At 46.7% G+C, this 20,358-nt stretch overlaps 8 protein-coding genes across 8 annotated transcripts; 4 read left to right on the plus strand and 4 right to left on the minus strand.

Annotated features, from left to right (window-relative positions):
• Nucleotides 1-270: 270 nt before the first annotated feature.
• On the minus strand, nucleotides 271-1,565 carry ecm33 (GPI-anchored protein Ecm33; the record flags this gene model as incomplete). The annotated part of the gene is made up of 3 exons (XM_056682031.1): nucleotides 271-565; nucleotides 623-1,457; nucleotides 1,508-1,565. The coding sequence occupies 3 exons, from the start codon at nucleotides 1,563-1,565 to the stop codon at nucleotides 271-273; spliced, it is 1,188 nt and encodes a 395-aa protein (XP_056527440.1).
• Nucleotides 1,566-5,683: 4,118 nt separating this feature from the next.
• alkA (DNA-3-methyladenine glycosylase II) lies at nucleotides 5,684-7,392 on the plus strand (the record flags this gene model as incomplete). The annotated part of the gene is made up of 4 exons (XM_056682032.1): nucleotides 5,684-6,630; nucleotides 6,738-6,860; nucleotides 6,914-6,956; nucleotides 7,189-7,392. The coding sequence occupies 4 exons, from the start codon at nucleotides 5,684-5,686 to the stop codon at nucleotides 7,390-7,392; spliced, it is 1,317 nt and encodes a 438-aa protein (XP_056527441.1).
• A 16-nt stretch (nucleotides 7,393-7,408) lies between these two features.
• On the minus strand, nucleotides 7,409-8,303 carry N7500_010895 (ubiquinol--cytochrome-c reductase subunit 7; the record flags this gene model as incomplete). Its single annotated transcript, XM_056682033.1, has 4 exons — nucleotides 8,079-8,303; nucleotides 7,766-7,874; nucleotides 7,648-7,701; nucleotides 7,409-7,498 (listed from the first exon to the last, which is right to left on the minus strand). Exons 1-4 carry the CDS (start codon nucleotides 8,192-8,194, stop codon nucleotides 7,409-7,411), a joined length of 369 nt encoding a protein of 122 aa, XP_056527442.1. The 5' UTR covers nucleotides 8,195-8,303.
• A 525-nt stretch (nucleotides 8,304-8,828) lies between these two features.
• N7500_010896 (uncharacterized protein) lies at nucleotides 8,829-10,096 on the plus strand (the record flags this gene model as incomplete). Its single annotated transcript, XM_056682034.1, has 2 exons — nucleotides 8,829-9,273; nucleotides 9,330-10,096. The coding sequence occupies 2 exons, from the start codon at nucleotides 8,829-8,831 to the stop codon at nucleotides 10,094-10,096; spliced, it is 1,212 nt and encodes a 403-aa protein (XP_056527443.1).
• A 2,743-nt stretch (nucleotides 10,097-12,839) lies between these two features.
• On the minus strand, nucleotides 12,840-13,205 carry N7500_010897 (uncharacterized protein; the record flags this gene model as incomplete). The annotated part of the gene is made up of 2 exons (XM_056682035.1): nucleotides 12,840-13,055; nucleotides 13,158-13,205. 2 exons carry the CDS (start codon nucleotides 13,203-13,205, stop codon nucleotides 12,840-12,842), a joined length of 264 nt encoding a protein of 87 aa, XP_056527444.1.
• Nucleotides 13,206-13,552: 347 nt separating this feature from the next.
• On the plus strand, nucleotides 13,553-15,362 carry N7500_010898 (uncharacterized protein; the record flags this gene model as incomplete). The annotated part of the gene is made up of 4 exons (XM_056682036.1): nucleotides 13,553-13,724; nucleotides 13,790-15,042; nucleotides 15,100-15,192; nucleotides 15,264-15,362. The coding sequence occupies 4 exons, from the start codon at nucleotides 13,553-13,555 to the stop codon at nucleotides 15,360-15,362; spliced, it is 1,617 nt and encodes a 538-aa protein (XP_056527445.1).
• A 406-nt stretch (nucleotides 15,363-15,768) lies between these two features.
• Nucleotides 15,769-16,488, minus strand: N7500_010899 (uncharacterized protein; the record flags this gene model as incomplete). Its single annotated transcript, XM_056682037.1, has 1 exon — nucleotides 15,769-16,488. The coding sequence occupies one exon, from the start codon at nucleotides 16,486-16,488 to the stop codon at nucleotides 15,769-15,771; it is 720 nt and encodes a 239-aa protein (XP_056527446.1).
• Nucleotides 16,489-18,337: 1,849 nt separating this feature from the next.
• N7500_010900 (E2 SUMO-conjugating protein UBC9) lies at nucleotides 18,338-19,084 on the plus strand (the record flags this gene model as incomplete). Its single annotated transcript, XM_056682038.1, has 4 exons — nucleotides 18,338-18,372; nucleotides 18,464-18,624; nucleotides 18,677-18,718; nucleotides 18,831-19,084. The coding sequence occupies 4 exons, from the start codon at nucleotides 18,338-18,340 to the stop codon at nucleotides 19,082-19,084; spliced, it is 492 nt and encodes a 163-aa protein (XP_056527447.1).
• Between the last annotated feature and the right edge of the window lie 1,274 nt (nucleotides 19,085-20,358).

The raw sequence follows: 20,358 nt of genomic DNA on the forward strand, positions 1-20,358 counted from the left end.
AGGTTACAGAGTGCAACCGAATGCATTAGGACGCGATGAGCGAACCACGGAACAGAACAAGACAATCAACTCAAAAGGGTAAGAAAAAACTCCTTCCTGGTGAACGGCGGGACGCATCTCCCGGGGTCAGAATCCATATTGCGAATTTTCTCCACGAAAGACCGAATTATTATCGTAACAACTGCAATGAGGGACGAATATTGAGATCGTTTCTTGAGAGACTTTTATACAAATCCCCAAGGTCATTTGAATCCTCCATTAATCCACCCTTTACAGGAGCTGGGCAAGGGCACCGAAGATGGCGGCGAGGCCGACGACAGGGACGTTAGCACCGGTCATGAAGGCAGCACCGGAGCTAGTGGTGGAAGAGCCGCTAGAGGTAGAGCTGGAGGTGCCGGACTTTCCGTTGGAAGTGGTGGGGTCCTTGGAGGTGGCATCGCACTTGAAGGGACCCTTGATAACATCGTCGCTCTTGAGCTTGCGGAGATCGTCGCAGCTGAAGTTGCCGCGGGTGCTCTGCATGTTGAAGCTACCCTCGACATCCTTAAGAGCACCGAGAGAAAGCCTATTTTGGTTGTGTTAGTATGTGCGTAGGCAACGCCATAGGAGCAAGATCGCTTACTTGTTGAAGGTACCGCTGAAGTCAATGGCACCGTTGACACGCTGCAGCATGGGGAGGCTGATGGTGGAGAGCTTATCATCACGGGCGATGGTGAATCCACCGGCAACAGTCTTCAGGACGGGCATACTGATGTTGGACAGCTTGCTGTTGTCCTTGAAGATCAAATCACCAGTCTGAGTCAGGTTGGGAGCGGAGAAGGTCTCGAACTTAGTACCCCAGAAGCCGAGCTGACCAGTAAGCTTCTCGAGGGAAGGCATGGAGACCGAGGAGATGTTCTGGAAGGTCATGTTGGTACCGGTGCCCAGGTTGGGGAGCTCGATCTCGAGAGTGTCGAAGTTACCCGAGAAGCTGATCAGGTCGGTGGCGTTTTGAAGGTTGTTGATATTGATGGTCTTCAGATCACGGTTGTTCTGGATGCTGAAGGTACCGACGGTCTTAAGGGAGATACCGTTCAGATCGGTCAGACCAGTGTTGGCGATGTTGACATCGCCAGCCTGAGTGACACCCTTACCGAAAGACAGCGACTGGAGCTTGGGGAGAGCCTCCCAGTTGATCGAACCAACGGAATCGAGCTCAGCGAAGTCGAGCAGAGTCAGAGTGGTGAGGCCCTCCAAGTCGAAGGCCTTGCCGATCGAGGCGAGAGAGCTGGCGGAGATGGAGCTGACGTTCTGACCACCGGAACAGATCAGACCACCGGTGATCTTCTTGATGCCGTTGAGCTGGAGGTCGCCGCTGTAAGACTTGTCAATAGTGACATCACCCTTGATGGTGGAGCAGGTGTTGACGCCATCAGCATCGCTCTGGGTCTTGATCTTGGTATCGCCACAGTCGTCGGCTGTATCACTGTCAGGGGATGTATGAGAATGACGGGAGCCGGATACTCACAGGCAGCGAAAACAGCCTGGCTGGCGGCCAGCACGGGGAGGATGTACTTGAGAGACATGATAGTTTCTGAATTTGTTAGCCAATTTTGAGGATATTTTGGATCAGGGGTGTGGGGAGATGTACCGATTAGAGATATTGGAATGCAAGAGCAGAGAAAATTCGCAATGAGTGATTAGAGAAGAAGCGCTTCAAACGAGAGGGAAGCGGAAATACTGCCAAGTGGACAAGGCAGGAACTCTCAAATGGTAGGAACGAATGGACGAAGGTTGGAAGAGGAAGAAGAAGAAGGAGCCGACGAGGAAAGGGGAGGTGGAGATTGTTTGTCTAATCTTACCAGGTGCCACTTTTTTTTTTAAAAAAAATGCCATACCAAGGGGGAAAGGAAAACATACACAGTACCGCATTCGGCGTGTCAGGGCCGTGCCAGGGCAGTGCCAGGTATTTTTTTCCGCTGGTTTCAACCTGATTTGCATTTACCAAAATTACCACATACTAAAAATACCAATTGAAGATTACAGAGTACCCAAAACTCAATTAATTTCCACACCATTTCCTGCTTTTGAGCACTAGCTCGTACCACCTCGATCCTCCCAATTAGCCCCCTTTTCTCTATTTTGCCCATAGGTTTTGGGTCAGTTTCTTCATACATCTCATTGAACGTTTCCAAGGAGAATGATATAATTCAGAGATGTTCACTTACGGGGTAAGATGTCTACGCTAGTTTTAGGATGGGCCATGCACTCGGCAAGGTACTCTGTATAACTTGAGGGGCCTCGGCATGGTGTGAATTTGCCATACAGAGTACATTCTGTACGACTGTCCAATTATTTGCTGTCTAGTAGCTTTCGCCTAGACCGTTCAAAAGCACGGAGTACAGGGTAGTCATATTTTAGTATCTTACAAAGATCCCATGCAAATTTATGCTAGCTCATCTACGAAATATAGAGGATACAGGGTCGATACTAGAAGGATCTAACGATAATGCATAAATACTAGCCTGCGACCAGCGTCCAATCCTACAGCACTTGAGGGGTAATCCGAAAGTCGCTAGCCAATTCATCAACGGATCCATCCTATCTCTCGCCTGTTGTCGTCATCCATGCAACCAAGCTTGAGACTCCCCTGTTGATCTTCAAGGGTTTTATCCTGTAAGTTTGCTGCTGATTGGATATTCCTACATATATATGAGACAATCTCCCACCCCTATAGCTATTATTATACAATATACTCCGTACCTCCCTTTGACACTGCACATATCAACAACCAGCCGAAACACTAGACACGCAATCTTCAAATTTGTCGAAGCTTCTTATTTTGATAGTGGCCGATCTAAATTTGCGGGAACCCAAGCCTTCTATGGACCCGCCCCCTGCCGCTATCGTCGATTCCCCGTATGCGCGCCTTCTTATTGGCTCGTTGGAATGACTCGCCTTGAATCACTCCGTACTGTCCTCGCTGTTCTCCAAAAATACACATCGTCCGTGAGGCGAAACAATCGCCCCCTGGGAAGTGGCAGATGGTGTCAGAGAGAACCGACCAAGCCCCCTATTTGATGCGCTATGCGTTCAACAGTTAGGATAACAGGTAACTTAACTACCGAAGATCGATAGTCGATCGCAACTGATTCTGTGGAACTTCGCCACACTTTCCGTTCGTACCCAACCGTATTTCACTATACGGGTATACCTACATGCATCTACCTTGCCTATAGTGTACTATGTACAGCTTGAAATCACAAATCGTTGATGCAGCTCCAAGACGATCACAGCGACTTTGGAAATTTTCAGTGTGCAACGTATTGATGGACGAAATTTTCAACATTTGTGCGTTTTCGGTAACAATGCACCGGCTTCGACTCTGGCCTCGGGGACGGAGCTTCAATTAAGACGCGACGATCAAGCCGTCCATGGATGTCTAGAGCTTCATCGGCCCGGTCAATCTTTGATATTCCATCGCGTGTTCTTCAAGACCCAATGGAATTGGCAGTATTGACTTGTAAACAATTACATACACAAATGTTCCCCTTATGCAACAAAGTCATTAATGTTACAATGGAAAGTTGGCAAAGGTTTCACTCGATACGTCTCACCCCACTCTTGCACCGCTCCACTAAGTGCTATGTGTCTCTCCATGGCTTGGAACCCTATAACAAAAGACTTGGGTCTTTGTATCCTACCTCTTGGACGGAAAATGGCCATGTTGACTGGTGGCAAAAATACAGGCCTGAACATTTACTAACTACTCCCCACCCCCTTGGTACTCCGTACACGACCTCGATACTTACCCGTGCCCGTTGCGCCACAAATATGTCAAGCTAAGCCCAACTCTGTGCTGGCGGTTCTACAAGTGGCAGTACGAAAGACACCTGTGTATATTGATTTCTGTCTCTTGGCATTCAATTCACATTCCCATCCAATCTGTATCGTACATTGAAGGCCGAGAGACCACTGGAATGCGTGAGGCGTACAGTATCAGGTGTCAATCTATGTCTAGGGGTCGTGGATTGCCACATTCCCGAACACATCATGTCAAAGTAAACATGCATATTCAGTCGCCCAACCACTCTGGGGTATGTGTTGATATCCCAATCCGGGTTATCTTGCTCATGCAGACTAGGGATGTAATGCGAAGCTTTGTACCCTGGTTCTCGTGGTCTATTAACTTCTGAGACTTATATTCCACAGACAAGGATTCATTCTTGTTTCGAACTGACTCACATTCGTTTTCGGGTATTTCACTCCAACGTTTCGGCCTAAATGCTAAGCTTCATTTTTTACTGGTCAATTTCTTCACGTATTTTGGATGAACGGTTGATTGATCTCCACTTAACTCATTTATCTTTGCGTTTTTTTTTTCTTTGCCTCCGGATATAATTAGTCGGTAACGGGGTCAATATAATCGTGGATCACCAAGGCGACCACCTGAATCTTTTAGGCAACATCTACGTATTTGAAGTCGCCTTCTAATATAAACTGCATCGATATATTACGACGTAATTATGTTGTATGCCTGCATCTGTTCAAGGTTGATTTTTCGAAAATTTGACGTTCAGATTGTATTGTATTACGAAGCTACCGTGGACCTCGATCTTGGTCCACGGGTGCTGTGGATAGTTCCTTGGATTTGTCGAACGGCGGAGTATATCACATCCAATCGCGTGGCCTCTCAGCACAAACCTTTCCAGGGCACAATCCTCTTCCTTTCTGTGCGCATCCTCCAAGGCACAGTCGGGTTGTTGTTACCATGGAGTGAAGGAGCTCGAGATATTAATAGATGTCTAGTGTATTATTGGACCAAAAACCAGACACTTTCTGGATCAAATAGGTATTCCTTGGATTCAACGTATATATATGTTGTATGTATTCATATGGCTTTTTCCGTCATTTCAAATCATACTCCTCTCTGCTTACAATATATGGCGAAATTACGCCCTACTTAACAAAACTGTGCACACACAACTTGCGGCATAACATCCACAATATTAACTCCCTCCTCCTACGCCGGACTAAGTCATCATGGTCATATCGTGCTCGTTGCCGGGATCCTGATTTTCATGGAGCTCAAATTACGAGTGAGTCTACATTGGAAGATAATCAAGTAGTTTCCCTCACAAGTCTAGCTTCACTTGGATATTGAAACAGACTTTTTGCTCATTGATAGCTAGCAATAGGTAGTCGACAGCATGAGGGATCCAACGGCCGCCATAGTAGCCAGCGCTTATCACAGCAAGCGCAAGCGACGTAGGTATACTGTGGATGATCCACTATAGCCACGTTATCCATTATCTCATCTTCGATAGATTGGTATAGATTGAGTATAGAAATGGGGTATCAATGGTATCTTTCTGAAAATGATCTACAGATGATTTTGCGTGGGGTAAAGAGATAGAATTATATATTTCAATATAAATTGTATGTCATATGTGATACGTGGTTTATAAAGAAGCATACACAAAGAAAAACAAAACAATTATTATGAAGTACATTGAGAATCAACGCTCAATGATAGAAGCTTGTCTGTCTGTCCAGAGCGTGTCATCGTGCTTGGCACTGAGGTGACCCGGCGAATCCCCAACTCCGGACCTCCAAACCCCAACTTCGCCGGTAACATTCCCTAAACTTCCTCAGCTTCAGTACATATTGATTGAAAATAGGATATCTCATATATCGTCGAAAAATGTCAATCAGACGCTCGGCCCGACTGGGCTCCATCCCCACCATCAAGACACCACTACTGCAAAACGCAGGTCCGAGCAAAGCAACTAGAGTCCAACACAGTGCAGTGACAAAGCCTCGCAAGACACCCACAAAGGCCAGCAGATCAAATAGACAAACCACAAAGACAAAACCAAAAGAAGCCTCCTACTGGTCCCCTGAACCAGTCGTGACAGAGAATCAAGAAATAGGCAACCAGTCCTCAACCACTAATCCCACGATATTCAGGCCTCAGACACCACCTCCACTTGACCGTCCCGTTGACCCGCACCGAACAAATGCAACTCTCATCACCCCTCACGGCTCAAAAGTAAACGCCTACCCAACACACGTTGAAGATGCCTCCCCTTCGAAGACTGGCCTTCCACGGCCAACGGCCACGACAGGGACACTACTTGAAAAAGCCACTGCACACCTCATAGCGACAGACCCACGCATTGCAACAGTGATAGAGCAATACCCATGTCCGCTCTTTTCGCCTACTGGCTTGGCAGAGGAAATCGACCCCTTCAACAGTCTGACCAGCAGCATCATTGGCCAGCAAGTCTCTGGTGCGGCAGCAAAATCTATAAGGAATAAGTTTCTCACGCTGTTTGATCTACCCGATCATGTTGCGCCTGACGGGCATAAACATGCAAAGTTCCCGACTCCCGAGCAGGTCGCTAAGTGTGATATCCCTACCCTGCGCACCGCAGGGCTATCGCAGCGCAAAGCGGAGTATATCCAGGGTCTTGCAGAGAAGTTTGCCAGTGGAGAACTTGGGGCAAGGATGCTAGTACGAGCTACTGATGAGGAGCTTTTTGAGAAGCTTATTGCTGTTCGTGGACTGGGGAAGTGGTCGGTTGAGATGTTTGCTATGTTTGCGCTCAAGCGCATCGATGTGTTCTCTACTGGGGATTTGGGAGTACAGTAAGCACCTTCCTTCCGGTCCATTTCTTCTATGCAACTTCTTGGCCTGAGGGCCAAAAATCCTCTGCGTCGTGGCTCAGGGGAAGCACTTGCTAACACGTACGTAGACGAGGCTGCGCTGCCTTTGTGGGTCGCGATGTGAGCAAATTGAAGAGCAAGGGTGGTGGTAAATTTAAATATATGGCGGAAAAGGATATGCTGGAACTTGCTGCCAAGTTTGCACCATATAGGTATGTCTGACCCTATCTATGGTGTAGATAATGTGCTTACTGAGTTGATACAGGAGTCTTTTTATGTGGTATATGTGGCGCATTGAAGACGTTGACGTGGCTGTTCTGGGTGGTTGAAGAACGTAGAAGTACTGCATATTGAGCATTCAGGGCGGCTGTGATATAGTGTTGCCCTACTAAGTTCGTGGCCATGAGCAAATGGGTGTATTGCATATGTTATACAGGGATGTGCAGCCAGATAATGTTGGGCGCAAACGCCCAAACTGACCACCCACCATGCATAGGCATCACGAATTACCCCAGTCATCACCAGACTTAATCATTACAGCAAGAGGTGCAAGACCCGCTTGTCAATTACAAGATTGACCAGATATATAAGCGCGCGAAGAAAATCGATTTGTACAGTACAGTACACTCAGGCTGCGTAACTAAGCCATGGGCCGCCCATTCCATTACGAAGAAAGCACACCAGGCGTTTATTCCATGTCAACAACAATGCTTCCCCGGACCCTCTGTATTCATATTCTATTGAACAAGGCAGAAACGGCTTACTTGCGGACAACAAGGTTGTCAAGCTCAGCACGCTCCTTAGCCTCCTTCTCAATCTCGCGGATGATGGGGCTGAGGTACTCGACGTCCTATTTGATTTGCATTGTTAGTTTGTGTTCGTGGTGACGAGTAGATGCCTCAAAATGGAGTCGAGGTGGATGTGACAAATCCGTGCACTAGGATTGGCCGATATGGAGACCACTGCGGGGAGGGCGAAATTTGGATGTTGGGGACTCACCTCCTCGGGCTTGATCTGCTCGTGAGCAGGAAGGAGAGTGTGGGAAATGGAGCACTGCAATTGACACATTGATTAGATTTTGCGCCCGTCGGCTACGGAGGAAGGGGGTCGGTCGAACCTGGAAAGCACGGCGGATACGGAAGACACGGTCATAGGCCTCCTTGGCAGGCAGACGCTTGATGGCCTTCTGAACGTTCTCGCTCTCCTCAGGGATCAGGTCATCGAACCTAATTAGGCAGTCAGCAAGTGTTTCAGTGCAACCATGCCACGAGCGATATCCGAAAGACCGGGGCTCCGGGCAAATCCGACACAACTGCGATCGCATTCAAAAGATATGCCACCGGTGCGCGACGAGTTCCACCAGCCAATTCAAATCATTGTTTCAATCGCTCGTGGTTGGGAGATTGTCGATATGGTAGGGCAAGAATTACTTGAGTCCGAGTCTCCTGTAACCCGCGGCATCAGTGTACCAGTGGGAGAGAGGGGTGAGCCAGCTCTTGAGCCATGGGCGCTTGACGATGTAACTGGCGAGCGAAGGGGCAGACATTTTGAATCCCAGGTATCCCAATTGACGTGGGTGTGGTGAAGGGTTGAAAGGCTATCCGACTGGAACACGAGATGACCCGATGTTACGAGGTTGTGCAAAACGGAGCTCGGGCGGCTAGTCCTGAAACGGCAATTGCGCCTGAGGCTCACAGCACGTGATATTCATGCCTCAGGCGGTGGAGCGACTGGGATGTCAATCGGCGCACTCCACCTAGAGGATGGGTTACCTATGTCATATCCCCTTCTCGATCTTATCACCTGCTTTAAGAGAGGTTGGATTTGTTAAGCCTCAAAAGCAATCACTGATCCCTGCTTTCACTGAGAAGCTTGATTTTTTTGAGAACCCCGCCCACGTCCGTGCTGCAGATAATAGAACATTGCGCATTCAAAGCAACCACACCGGGTTCGGTAACCATCGGCCCCAGAAAACTTCCTCTCAACCCTCCGTCATTTCTCACACCATTTTCTTTACACCACTTACGGACATCGGATACTCGGATAAATCTAGATTTCTTTCCTAGCTCAGTTTGAAATAGGGTTCTTGGGTTCCGGATCGAGCACCCGATATGCTCGTGTCCGGGGGCCCTCGTTGATTCAATACGGTTCGACAAGCTGTGTGAGCGCCGGCCACCAAGATGCCTACAAACGGCCAAAGCGCTCCGGAAAGCTCCCAAAACCAGACTCATTCAATCCATGTCGACAATGCTCCCAACTTGCCTGCCGCACCGAGCTCCGATTTCAAAGCTCGCCTCGCGGTCCTTTCCACTAAGATACCTAACGGTTACATAGCACCTTTCTGCGGAGCTAGCGCTGGCGTGGCATCTGGTATTGTCACCTGCCCTCTCGATGTCATCAAGACGAAGCTCCAAGCCCAGGGCGGGTTTCGGCGAGGAGCAAAGGAAGTTGGCTCGGGGATGCTGTATCGTGGCATGCTCGGAAGTGGAAGAAAGATCTGGCGAGAAGATGGCATTGGCGGTTTATACCAGGGTTTAGGTCCAATGTTGCTGGGATATCTTCCCACCTGGGCTGTCTATCTAGCAGTCTATGACCGGACCCGTGAATATTTCTATGACCAGACAGGTAGTTACCACCAAAATGGAGGATCGGATCAGTCATCAGTACTGACCAAGTTATAGGAAGCTGGTGGTTATCCCGAGGCTATGCATCAATCACAGCCGGTGCATGCTCAACGGTTGTGACGAACCCCATTTGGGTCATCAAGACCAGGCTCATGTCACAAAGCCTTAAACAAAACAGCGAAGGAGTGCGAGCCCCTTGGCAATACTCAGGCACATGGGATGCTGCTCGCAAGATGTATCAAATTGAGGGCATTCGCTCCTTCTACTCCGGCCTCACACCAGCTCTGCTAGGACTATCCCATGTGGCTATTCAATTCCCCCTTTACGAATATCTAAAAATGGCGTTGACAGGATATGGTATTGGTGAACACCCCGATACTGGCAGCTCGCACTGGATGGGAATATCCCTCGCTACTTTCCTCAGCAAGGTCTGCGCAAGCACAATTACATATCCGCACGAGGTGTTGCGGACCCGACTCCAAACACAGCAACGGACTATTCCGGCACAATCCCACGAGGAGATTGCGTTCCGTGGCGGATTGAAACACCCACATGACCGTGGTCGGTCGGGTGGCATATCCTCCTCAGATGGAATGCCCAGTCGCCCACGCTATAGTGGCATGGTGCGCACGTTCCAGACAATACTCAAGGAGGAGGGCTGGCGTGCGTTTTACTCCGGGATCGGCGTCAACCTGTTCCGGGCCGTTCCGGCTGCCATGACCACTATGCTCACATACGAATACCTGCGGAAGCAGATGAATACCTTGCAGCATGATGGTGCGCTGAGAATCCAGATGGAAGAACAAGCTCGGGAGTCTATTTGACACCCACGATCCACCAATACAGAAGAATACTCCTCATCTCCCACCTCTCTTGACATCCGCTTCTTGAACATCGCAAACAACCGTTTTCGATCGCCAATTCCTCCTTTTTCCTTTTGTCACAACCTGTATAGACATGGGCGAGGCGGTTTGTTCCTCGATATTTGAAAATCAATCTTTAGCGAGTAAATTTTGGCTACTGCATTCCGAAATCATACGAGGATCTCGGCATATATGACAATGTCTCCAGGCTACGAGGTTCTGACATGTGAAACAGCTTTCACATGTCAGATGCTCGCTGCATCTTAGCTGAAGGATTATTGTGGCCTGAAGCATGACTTTTCTTTCCCTTGTTGCTTTCTAAACTTGTCTAACATCTTCCTGGCTTCTGCATGTTTTTTTATTCTGTATATACATCACATACTATACATGCTTGCCCAATTTCGTGAATACACACACTCGAATAAATCAGTCAGGACTACCGAGTAGGAAAGAATAGGTAATTTTGGTCTCCACTTCTGCGAATCCTCTAGTATCAAACAGCGTCTAACAATTGTTCCAGCGGAAAGAAATCCTTTTGGGTCATATTAAAGGATTCGCTGTCAGCTCATCACTGATCTCAAATGATATCATTAGCGATATAATTCAGAATGAGAGCTGTGGAAGTTAGACCTTTTCCTGCGATTTTTGCAATAACGAGAGAGACCTCAATTAACCATAATCCCGGAGAAGCCGAAGGATTTCCTTCTTGAGGCCAAGGTCATCGACGTCACCTTCCACGAGACCATAGAGAAGACTGGAACCCGAAGGGAGATCGATGAAATGATATTGTGAGCAGTTCGGGGGATAAAGGTATTATTCAGTAAGCTTGGGACCATAAAGGAAGCTTGCATGAAGTAAGCTGCTTAAAAGAAAATATGCTGAACTTATCTGCTACAAGCTGAAAAGAGATATTGCTGTAAGCAACAGTCCTGCTGTGTTTAAGCTCGTTCGCTTTGTCTTTAGACTTGTCTGGAACTTTTCGTGTGGGAGAATGAACTGGCATGGTCCTCTTTAGCTCCACATCTTGATTGTGATCGCTGTAAGTTCACTGCTAGAGGACTTGTTTGACTGTCTCCGAGTCGTCCCCGGTAGATTGATAATCCCGGTAATTGAACCCTTGAAATAGTAAGCAACGGAAATGATTGAGGATTAAGTATTCACACAAAACCCAGGGCTACGGCCAATATGAAAGAAGCCAGATTGAATGTGGATGGTGGTATAGCGAAGTTTGAAAGTCTCATTATAGAAGATAATGATAATATCTGTTTCTCTGTAAGAAGTCTTCCCAGTACCTAGCAACCCAATGAGGGGGCTTTTGACTGGTGCTATGCTGGGAAAAAAAATAGGAAGAGGAAGCTGAGAAAGGACAAATTTCAAGGAGATAGTTAGTTGAGCAGAGGTTGAGAGAATGGGACATGTTGACTTCAGCTTGATGTTGAGGTCAACCTGAGTTGAACTAACTTGCTTTGAGACTGTTTGATGCCATTTTCGTATGATTTTTAATTCTAACTAGATATACAACGAGATCTACTGAGATAGCTTTAATGAAATATACAACTTCGATACTACAGTCACAAATGTTAGCCTTTGGCGGTTTCCATTAGGTGCCAAAAAGGCCTGTAGATCCCATCTGTGACCTCTGCTTTGAGCGTCGTATGTAGATCTTGAATAGTATGGCTTCTTTAGCTCAAGACCATATAAAGGACATTATATATATGGTGACAATCCGTTGTTATTTTTGGATGTCTCTATTCGCGGCGAGGGAAGTACATATACAGACTATCAATAATTAATGTAGGAAAGATACAGCACAATTTTACTAGATCAATGCAAGAGCCATGGTCTTTGCCTATGGGTGAGAGGGGTGTTCTATCTGTTCTGTTTCTTGTCTGACAATGAGCCGTAGAGGTACCACTAGCAATGAGACTACAGATAGAGATAAAAGTATATAGTAGATACTTTGAGCTTATCTTGAGCGAAACAAAAGTATCGATTGTACAGAGATCTTATATATAAAGAGGGATATATATAGCTTGTCTAGAATGCATAACAGGTTGAAAGTGGATGAGTGGTTCTTTGTAAATATATGGGGCAATCACGTGATAGGCTATTAAAAGTCGCCGCAATTATTTTTTGCCTTCCCTTTTCCCTCTTCACTTCTCCTTTTTTTTTTTTCTTCCTCACCATGAATCTGTATTCGTCTTCCATGTGTTTAATGCTGGCACTTTGATCAATCCTCTGGTCATAAATCAATTTTAGATGTTGATTTTGATCGGCTTCACTTACTAACCACTTTCAAATGCAACCTCTCATCGTGGTTATTTGATTCATTGAGAGGTAGTTAGATATATCTATATAGTCTCGTCGTCTGTTTACTCTCATCCACCCTGCAGTTCCTTTGGCCAAACCACACATTCCTTCTTCACTATTCGCATGATGAACAATTTCAAGATTGAACTGGGCTGTCAATACACTTGGACTCCCGGGGCATGATCATTCATACACTGAAAATTCTGATTGAATAAGAAGACCCATTATGTTACCTGGAGTTGATTCTGCTTTTTTCCACCTATGTAGCTACAAAGAGCTCAATGAAAAAAAAATTTATACATTCCTTGGTATCACAACAATGTATCAAACACCATTGTAGTGAATTCAATCAATATCATACATGTACGAAAGCATCTCTGGACATAAGAATACCTCAAGGTCGTCCATTCCCACCATTCTGAGCTCGACTCTCATCGAGTGCTTGTTGAACCCACGACTCGTCTTTTCTCTCGAATGGCGTAGCTCGCCGATAAGAACTGGGCCCCGGTGCTTGGATCTGGGCATCTCGCCGTGCAGTACGGATAGAACTAATGCAGTATGAACAAAGCAGGACAGCCATCGTAAAAGCTGCAATAGGAGCATTGAGAGACTAGATGAACATCAGCATAAAGTAAATATTGGACAGTGTGGATAAGAAAGCAAGTGGGATAATAGTGTTTAGATGTTGGACTTGGCAACGCATTGTACATACCCCTTTTGGCTTGCCTAAAGCTTTATGATTTGACCCTTGTTGGGTCATCGTGTAAGGAGTATATGTGTTCGATTTTGACTTTGGCTTGAGCTATCCTGGGGCTCACCTTTGCCAGCAGGATTTATTAGAGAGAGTTGTCGCTTCTTGGCGATAGACAAGACAATGTTGAGCGAAAGTGACGGAATCCAAAGAGCAAAAAAAAAAGAAACCAAATCAACTTGATGAGAAATAGATCAGGGAAATGGTGGTGGTATGTAGTAGATGAAGGTACCTAATAGTGGTAGGGAGGCGGAGAGCGGAGCGGAGAGTGCAAACAGGCTAAATAGTTGCATCATTCAATCAGTCGATGCCGACGTTCTCAGGCCGTTGACACACCCATCTGACGATAGCACCCTATGGCTTCTGAAGCCACCCCATCAAGAGGGGGCATGTCCCTGTATGCCAACCTACTTGATCCCTCTACTGATACGCCTGGCACCGTCTCCCGTGCCCCTGTTGTCTTTAAGCAGTCGGAAACCGAGCATCAACCCGACGATGCGGCCGCCAAGAAGCAACAACTGAATCCTGGTACTTATACTTGGCTTGTTGGATAACATGAGTGACACATGCTGACATACTCTTCTTCTCCATAGCTTCTCTTCGGTTCCAACCCCCCAAAAGACCACAGCTCTCAGCCCAGAAGCCCAAGCCGAAACATACTTTACCCAAGGCGGCGCCACAAACACAGCCCTTAGCTAACCAAGCTTCGGGACCGACAAAGAGCACTTTGGCTGATTGGACTGCCATTGAAGATGACGATTATGAATACACGCGCGAGAAGCGACAACGCGGTGGAAGAAAGAAGCGCAAGAAGAACTTTGAAGCACATGTTGTTCAGAACTGGGATGATATTTACGACTCTTCTCGACCTACCAATAACACAGAATACCGCCATAACGAAGAAAAGATCAATGAAGTCCGCGAGTGGGAGGATTGCTTATATGCGCGTGGCAGAAAGCGTTCAACAAGCAGATTTTCAGATAGCGAGGATTATGACCGGCCAAGAAAGCGTATGTACGCTTCTTCTGCCAATGGCGACGACATGCAGACTAAAAACATATCACTAGGACAATTTGCGCCTCCAAGCAACTTTGCGCCGCCCCCAAATCTCAATGATGCGCCACCACCAGCTTCGATCCCCAATGACCCATCCGGTGAGGATGCATTTGCCCGCCGTGCTGCATTAGGGCAACGCTTCGACAATGATTCTGTCGCTTTTCAGGTACAACTGCCGACCTCATCATCACCCCGAGCCCAAAATCTCACCCAAATCCCCGATAACCCATCATCGGGACAAGTCATACCACATCCTTCTCAAACACGCCCGCTCGATGCCTTTCAGCCTGGCTCCGCAACTATCTCCCGTGCACCAGTTCGATACACCCTTCCACCACCCCCAGAAGACATCCCAGCCTCTGAAGCTGAACTTGCAGCTGTATTGGCCCAAGAGCAGCCGACAGAGGAGGAAGAACCAGATGAGTCTGCACCAAGATCCCTTCGTCCGGGGCAAAAAGGCTTCGCAGAACGACTGCTTTCCAAATATGGTTGGACCAAGGGATCTGGGCTCGGCGCTACTGGCTCTGGTATGGTGAATCCTTTGCAGGTCAAGGTTGAGAAGCGCAAGAAGCGACCGGATTCAGAGGGCGGTGGCTTTACAACACCTGCTGGGCGTGGTAAGATTATCGGAAACAATACGAAAGGTGAATATGAAACCAGCAAGTTTGGCCCAATGAGCGAAGTAGTCATCCTACACGGCATGCTGGATGGAATGGATCTGGATGCCGAGATTGAGGGTGGCAATGATGGTGGCTTGATGCAAGAGATTGGAGATGAATGTCAGAGGAAGGTACGTTTCCTTTAGTCAATGGGTTTGGAGGCTTTCACTGATTTGAGGGACTCATAGTATGGAGATGTAGTGCGAGTCTTCATCGCTCGCAACGTCGGCACCCCAGTCCCGGTCTTTGTCAAATTCCGCGATTCCTTGTCTGGCCTACGGGTAAGCTTCTGAGATCTACATCTCGATTCAAATGTGAGTTTGTGCATTGCTGACCATTGCAAAAACGATAGGCCGTGAACGCGCTTGAAGGCCGTACATTCAATCAAAACATAATCACCGCGCGATTTTTCGACACCGAAAAATTCGACCAGGGCATTTACACGAAATAATGGCCCATCTTCGTGCCATTTTATGTATGTTACGATACCTCAACCGTTTATTACTTCATGCATTGTCGACTATTGCACATACGATAGGCCGTGCATTTGCATGAAGGCCACGTACTCGATGGCAACAAAGTCATAGGACTTCTTGACTTTTCTTTCACCAGGGCTTACATGGCCGATCGCTTGTTTCCATGCCCTTTTGTGTACTTAAATATGTTAACGACAATGTTCGATTTTCATGATGTTGCTCTAGTAATTTCTGATTGCATTTTAATGTTCTCCGAGACCATACCTTGTACTAACACCAAACGCAGATTGCGGAGCATCTCAACAGTACATCATCCAACCCCCTACGAAATCTCAAGAATCTCAGTCACAGGGTTCCATCCCACTACTCTATTCCACCAATCTATGGCCCTGACAACTTCCTAACAGGAAGGGGAATCCAAGAACGCCAAGTGCGATGATCTCTCTTCATTTTAGAAGTTCGAAGCAGAGGCTCTATTACTGAAATATTGTCATCGGCGATAAACGCCAGATATGTACGATTCTGCTGGTTATGCACCGGCCTAGTAGGAAGTGGAATTCGAGACCGCCAGCTTCGCTTCGTCTGGCGCTGGAGGTCGTCCTGCAAAGGCTCGAATCTAGACTGCTCTTCATGACCTGCAGAATCATCAGCATATTCAACTACAGGTACATGAGGTAAGTGAGGCGAGGATGATTGCATTAGGGTCGGTATGCACGGACCCATATGGAATGAAGCACGAGTCTCCTGGCTCTCAGCCCTACGAGTCAAACTAGGAGACTGAGAGTTCCGCGTTTCCATTTCAAGTTCCTCAGCATCGCTCTCGCTTATGCTCCAATTGTCTTCGTCGTTATATTGGAGCGCGTCGCATATTGCAGACCAACGACCCTGTCTCCGCAATTCGCGGAAGGTAGATCGACGTAGCATTAGCCGATCAAGTCTGCATTGCAGACAACTCCCTTCAAGGGGGAGAGGGGTTGTGCCTTGGTGCTCTTCGGTACACTCGTAACCCTTTTTGTAGGCTTCGTGGCACGCAATCAGGGATGTTGCATCCGGGTCTTGGTGCTGGCATATGGCAAAGTACCAGGTAACTGAATGGCACATGACGATATATGATACTGTAGCTTGGAAGTATCGTTTGTAAATCTTGCTGGTAGGGGCTTGGATGGAGGCTGATGAGTGTAGATGGGATGGGTATGAGAGAGAATATGCCCAAACGTGTAGAGCTTCCTTTTATATTCTCTGAAATGGCCTAGAGCTGCATTATCCAGCGGTCGTCCGGCTTTAGGTTCGAAGAAAGGAACATTTTTTCATCCACTCAATCTTTATCATAGCTACATATGTACCAATTGTTTCTGACAAAGGCATTATGCATATATCGTGTCTGATTCTTTGTTATCTTGGGAAATATATCCACGCCTTTGTTTAAAACCGTGTAGACGATTGTCAGAAGTGGAGAGTTTTTGATTAGTGACTCATTCAGTCTCATATCAAAGGTTGTATCAGATATTAGGTAGAGCTCACCTCCAATCTAAGGCTTGCTGCTTTATGTAAATATTCTGACAGTTGGATATCGTCAACCATTTCTCTACACAAGAATACGTCTAACTGATCGTATTTTCAATTTGATGAATAGAGCACATGTATAGACATGTTGAGTCATAACAAGATCATTATCCGAAGTAATGATACTCCTCGCTTATGCATTTCTTTCTTCTTTTGCTAGGATACGAAATACGATTGATTTTCCCCCTTCAAATCAGGTGGTTTCACCGCACCTCTAGATGTCGGCTTCGCGCTGGCCATAAAGGCGGCGGTGCCACGCCTAGTAATTACCATTTCCGCTTGCTCTTCGTTGGACATATAGTGAAGGTTCGTTGTAGGTGTAGCGATAGCTAGGGTAGCCTCAATCCTAAGGATGACTGAAGAGACATGCATGTTAGCAAATACAAGCTGGAAAAAGGAGTTACAAGCATGGATGTATATAGACCCACTCCAAGGCTGATTTTGATTGGAAACCATCAGGATCGTGAGGAATGCTTATAATTGAGAGCTGTCAGAGGGCGGGGATGTAGATCATGACCTATGTTAGTACATACTAGATACCGTCGATCATCGGTTGTTCACTACATCCTAAGTACTTTTAATGATACTTATGCATCACACTGATCGAGATAAGCCGAGAGAAAGTCAGTTGATGCGAAGGCTTATACACACTTCACATCATATTGGCCAGTCAACTTGCCGGCTATTGCTTCTCTTGCTCATCCATTCTGACTTTGTATACTCATAGGAATTGGTACGACAACAAACCCTTTGATAGCTCTTGAGGAAGCGCCACAATATGGTAGCACTTGAATCCTTCAAAGATCAGCTCTAAAGATCAATCCACAGCGAAGACACGAACTCAGATCCTAACAGATCCCAACAACACTTCTAAATCCATTATATCGAAAATTTGCCACAAGTCACATCTCTGTCTCGTTGCTTCGTAGATGATTTCCACATTTCGATGGCCCTGATTACGGACTACCGACTATTTCAGCAACACGGTTTCTCCAGGTACTTAACAACTATATCAGCCCTTCCAACCGACCTCCACGATGCAAGAAAGACCGCAGAGTCAGTTGTAATTGCTATTCAAGCCTAGCAATAGAAGTGAGGCTCCTGGGACGGTTCCTGAGCAAGACCGCGGTCCCTGTACGTATTACATAAGCAACCTCATTGTTCGCGTGGGGAGGTCAATTGCTATCACCTCCCCGGCTTTGACGATTGCCACCTTTAAAATCTCCCACTCATCACCTTTTTCTCCCTCTCTCATTACTCATTCACAACCACTCATCCTGCTTACCACCTTACCTACAACGAATCTGCTTCTTTGTGCTGCTTGATCTTCTTTCACTCTCCGCGAGTTAACCTATCTCAGCTACTGACCCGCTGAACACTATCCGAGATGTCGTTGTGCCAGAACCGTCTCCAAGAAGAGCGGTAAGCAAATTCCATTGTCTCGTGTTTTTGCGCTTTTGCGCATCGCTTGCGCTACACTCGAACTTCTTGCTGATCTCCATGGATTCCCTAGAAAGCAATGGCGTCGCGACCACCCATTTGGCTTTGTCGCAAAGCCGAAACGTGCCCCGCAGGGTGGCCTGGACCTGAAGAATTGGGAATGCGCCATCCCAGGGAAGGCCAACACTCTATGGGAAGGTGGTCTTTTCAAAATCGACTTAATTTTCCCCGATGGTGAGTGGCGCACATACATTCATGAATACTGAAGATCCCTATGCTAATCTAGATTATTCCACGATGCTAGAATATCCTACCAAGCCCCCCAAATGTACGTACCTTTGCGATATACTCTGGTGCTAGTCCGCTAAATTGGAGCGTCTGCCCGGAGCTATCACGATGATTCCTGGTTACAATCTCACACTAACACATTAACTATCTAGGCAAATTCACGCCGCCACTGTTCCACCCCAATGTCTATCCGTCCGGAACTGTTTGCCTGTCAATTTTGAATGAGGAGGAAGGTTGGCGACCTGCAATCACTATTAAGCAGCTCTTGCTTGGCATCCAGGATCTCCTAGATGACCCGAACCCTGAGTCACCTGCTCAGGCTGATGCTTACAACCTCTTCAAGAAGGATCGTCCTGCTTATGAGCGTAAGGTTCGCATCGCTGTCAAGGAAAACCAGCCCAATTAGGACACCAGCATAACAAGGCTTTGATTACCCAAGCGTAAACAGCGATGGCGCTGCAAGGGTCATTTACTTTTTTGTTCTTTCAGCATGGGGGTACCGGGCAGATTGTGGGATGATTATGCATTTATTGTAATGAAGGAAGCAATTTTTGCTTTTCTATCGCGAGCATGGCGTTGCTACATATCCCAATGGATGGCGTTTTCTGGACTTAGGGTCATTCAAACACAATAATACAACATACATGCTCCCTCCCGGGATGCTGAGGCCTGCCATGTATTGAGTACAGGATGACTCCTACAGAAGAAATCCAATGTACTTGTCTGCTTTTGTGCATATATCAAATCACTCGGGCAACCAGCAGAGCATCCATACCACGCTGCGGCGATTGAATGTGCCCATGGTGGGTCTTTTGAGAAGCTGCATTCAAGCTGCCTTTTTAATTGACAAGATACCGATCCTGAAATGTATATAGTCGATGAACCAAATTTAAATCGGCGAACCTTTCCTCATCTTGAACTCTAATGTTGTAGGATTATGTACTAAATGCTGCATAATAGGTAGCAATCAACTAGAGCTAGATCAATACATCAACGTAGATCAAATTCTAACGACCTCGGATAACGCAAAATCAAATAAGCAACAACTTGGCGGGGCTGTTGGTTGGGCACTTCCGCCAGTTTAGTATTGAGGTATAAATATAATACCACATAGGCCCAAAACGAGAAACCACAAGAGTGGTATTTGGCACAATAAAAACAGATCATACCTATACAATCTCTGTGTATCTCGCATAGATCTCCATATTCTCAATATGGAGACTGGTACGATCTCGTCTCTATCCTCTACACTTCCTCCCCAAAAAAGACCACAGCAGTTGTAGTTATAATGAGATATGTCCAAGACTTTATGCCGATGGTCGGACGACAATACGAGGAAGAAGCTTCACATCGGTTTATTTTTTTCTCGGGCAGTAGAGTGTGACAATCCTCTTGAGGGCTCACGGGACAGCCCAGAAGAATATTTGGATAACCAGACCTGGAACTAGTAGCAACTCTGAACAAGTCGTACGTTGCAGGTGGATTGATACCTTGAAACCACGGTGGGTAAGTTGACTTATTGTTTTTATCATCCACAATTACAAGACGTATATGACAATTGATATTGCACTTGTGATGCTTTCAATCTCCACATACAGACTGGAAGGAAGAGGGAAAGATAAACAGAGATCATGATGGATGACGTGTTATTGGAGTTGATATTGGTAGCAAGGCTAGAAC

The sequence above is a fragment of the Penicillium coprophilum genome, assembly GCF_028826855.1.
Source record: "Penicillium coprophilum strain IBT 35676 chromosome Unknown utg000007l_segment0_segment0, whole genome shotgun sequence".
Taxonomy (NCBI): Eukaryota; Fungi; Ascomycota; class Eurotiomycetes; order Eurotiales; family Aspergillaceae; genus Penicillium; species Penicillium coprophilum.